This window comes from Fonticula alba, assembly GCF_000388065.1.
Source record: "Fonticula alba strain ATCC 38817 unplaced genomic scaffold supercont2.12, whole genome shotgun sequence".
Classification (NCBI taxonomy): Eukaryota; order Rotosphaerida; family Fonticulaceae; genus Fonticula; species Fonticula alba.
In genome coordinates, this window is record NW_009242982.1 from 222021 (window position 1) to 222570 (window position 550).

The following is a 550-nucleotide window of genomic DNA, read 5'->3' on the forward strand; positions in this document are numbered from 1 at the left end:
GGGCGCCCGCCTGCCCCGGGCTCACGTACGGGAGAGATTGACGCCGCTGGCGCCGGCGGCCACGGCCAGCGCCCGGCAGTCGATGCGCCGGGCAAAGCGCCGCGACACGTGCGACCCGCCGGACCCCATGCCATCGACCGCCAGCGGCCGGGCCTCGCCGGTGCAGGTCCGCTCGAACACCATGAGCAGGTGGTCGTGCGACCCTGCGCCCGGGGCGTCGCCCATGCCGGGCCGGTGGGCAGGCCCCGCGGCCGCCGGGTCCGTCGCATCGACCGGGCTCTCGGCCGACGCGGCCATCCGGAATCGGCTGCTCATCGGGCTGGAGAAGCCGGAAATCAGGTTGGTCAGCCGCTCGGCCAGGGCGATTTCATTGCACCAGATCTCCCCGGGGACCAGGGTGTGCTTCTGGTCCGGGCCCTGGCTCAGGGCCGTCAGCGAGGGGTGGAACTCCAGGACGGGGGCTGGGCCGCGGTGGTTTTTGTGCGTGCGTGTGCGTGTGTGTGTGCGGGGGGGGGAGGGGGGGGGGCACACCGGGGAAAAGGGGTCAGAC

General features: G+C 73.8%; 1 protein-coding gene across 1 annotated transcript in view; it reads right to left on the reverse strand.

Moving 5' to 3' along the window:
- The window catches only part of H696_05593 (hypothetical protein), a gene marked incomplete at its 5' end in the record, with an annotated part of 18730 nt that overhangs the window by 13536 nt on the left and 4644 nt on the right, over window positions 1-550 (reverse strand). Inside the window, one exon of the mRNA XM_009499408.1 lies at window positions 30-461. Within this exon, the coding sequence (XP_009497683.1) occupies window positions 30-461 (432 nt within the window). The remainder of the gene's footprint in view (window positions 1-29; window positions 462-550) is intronic.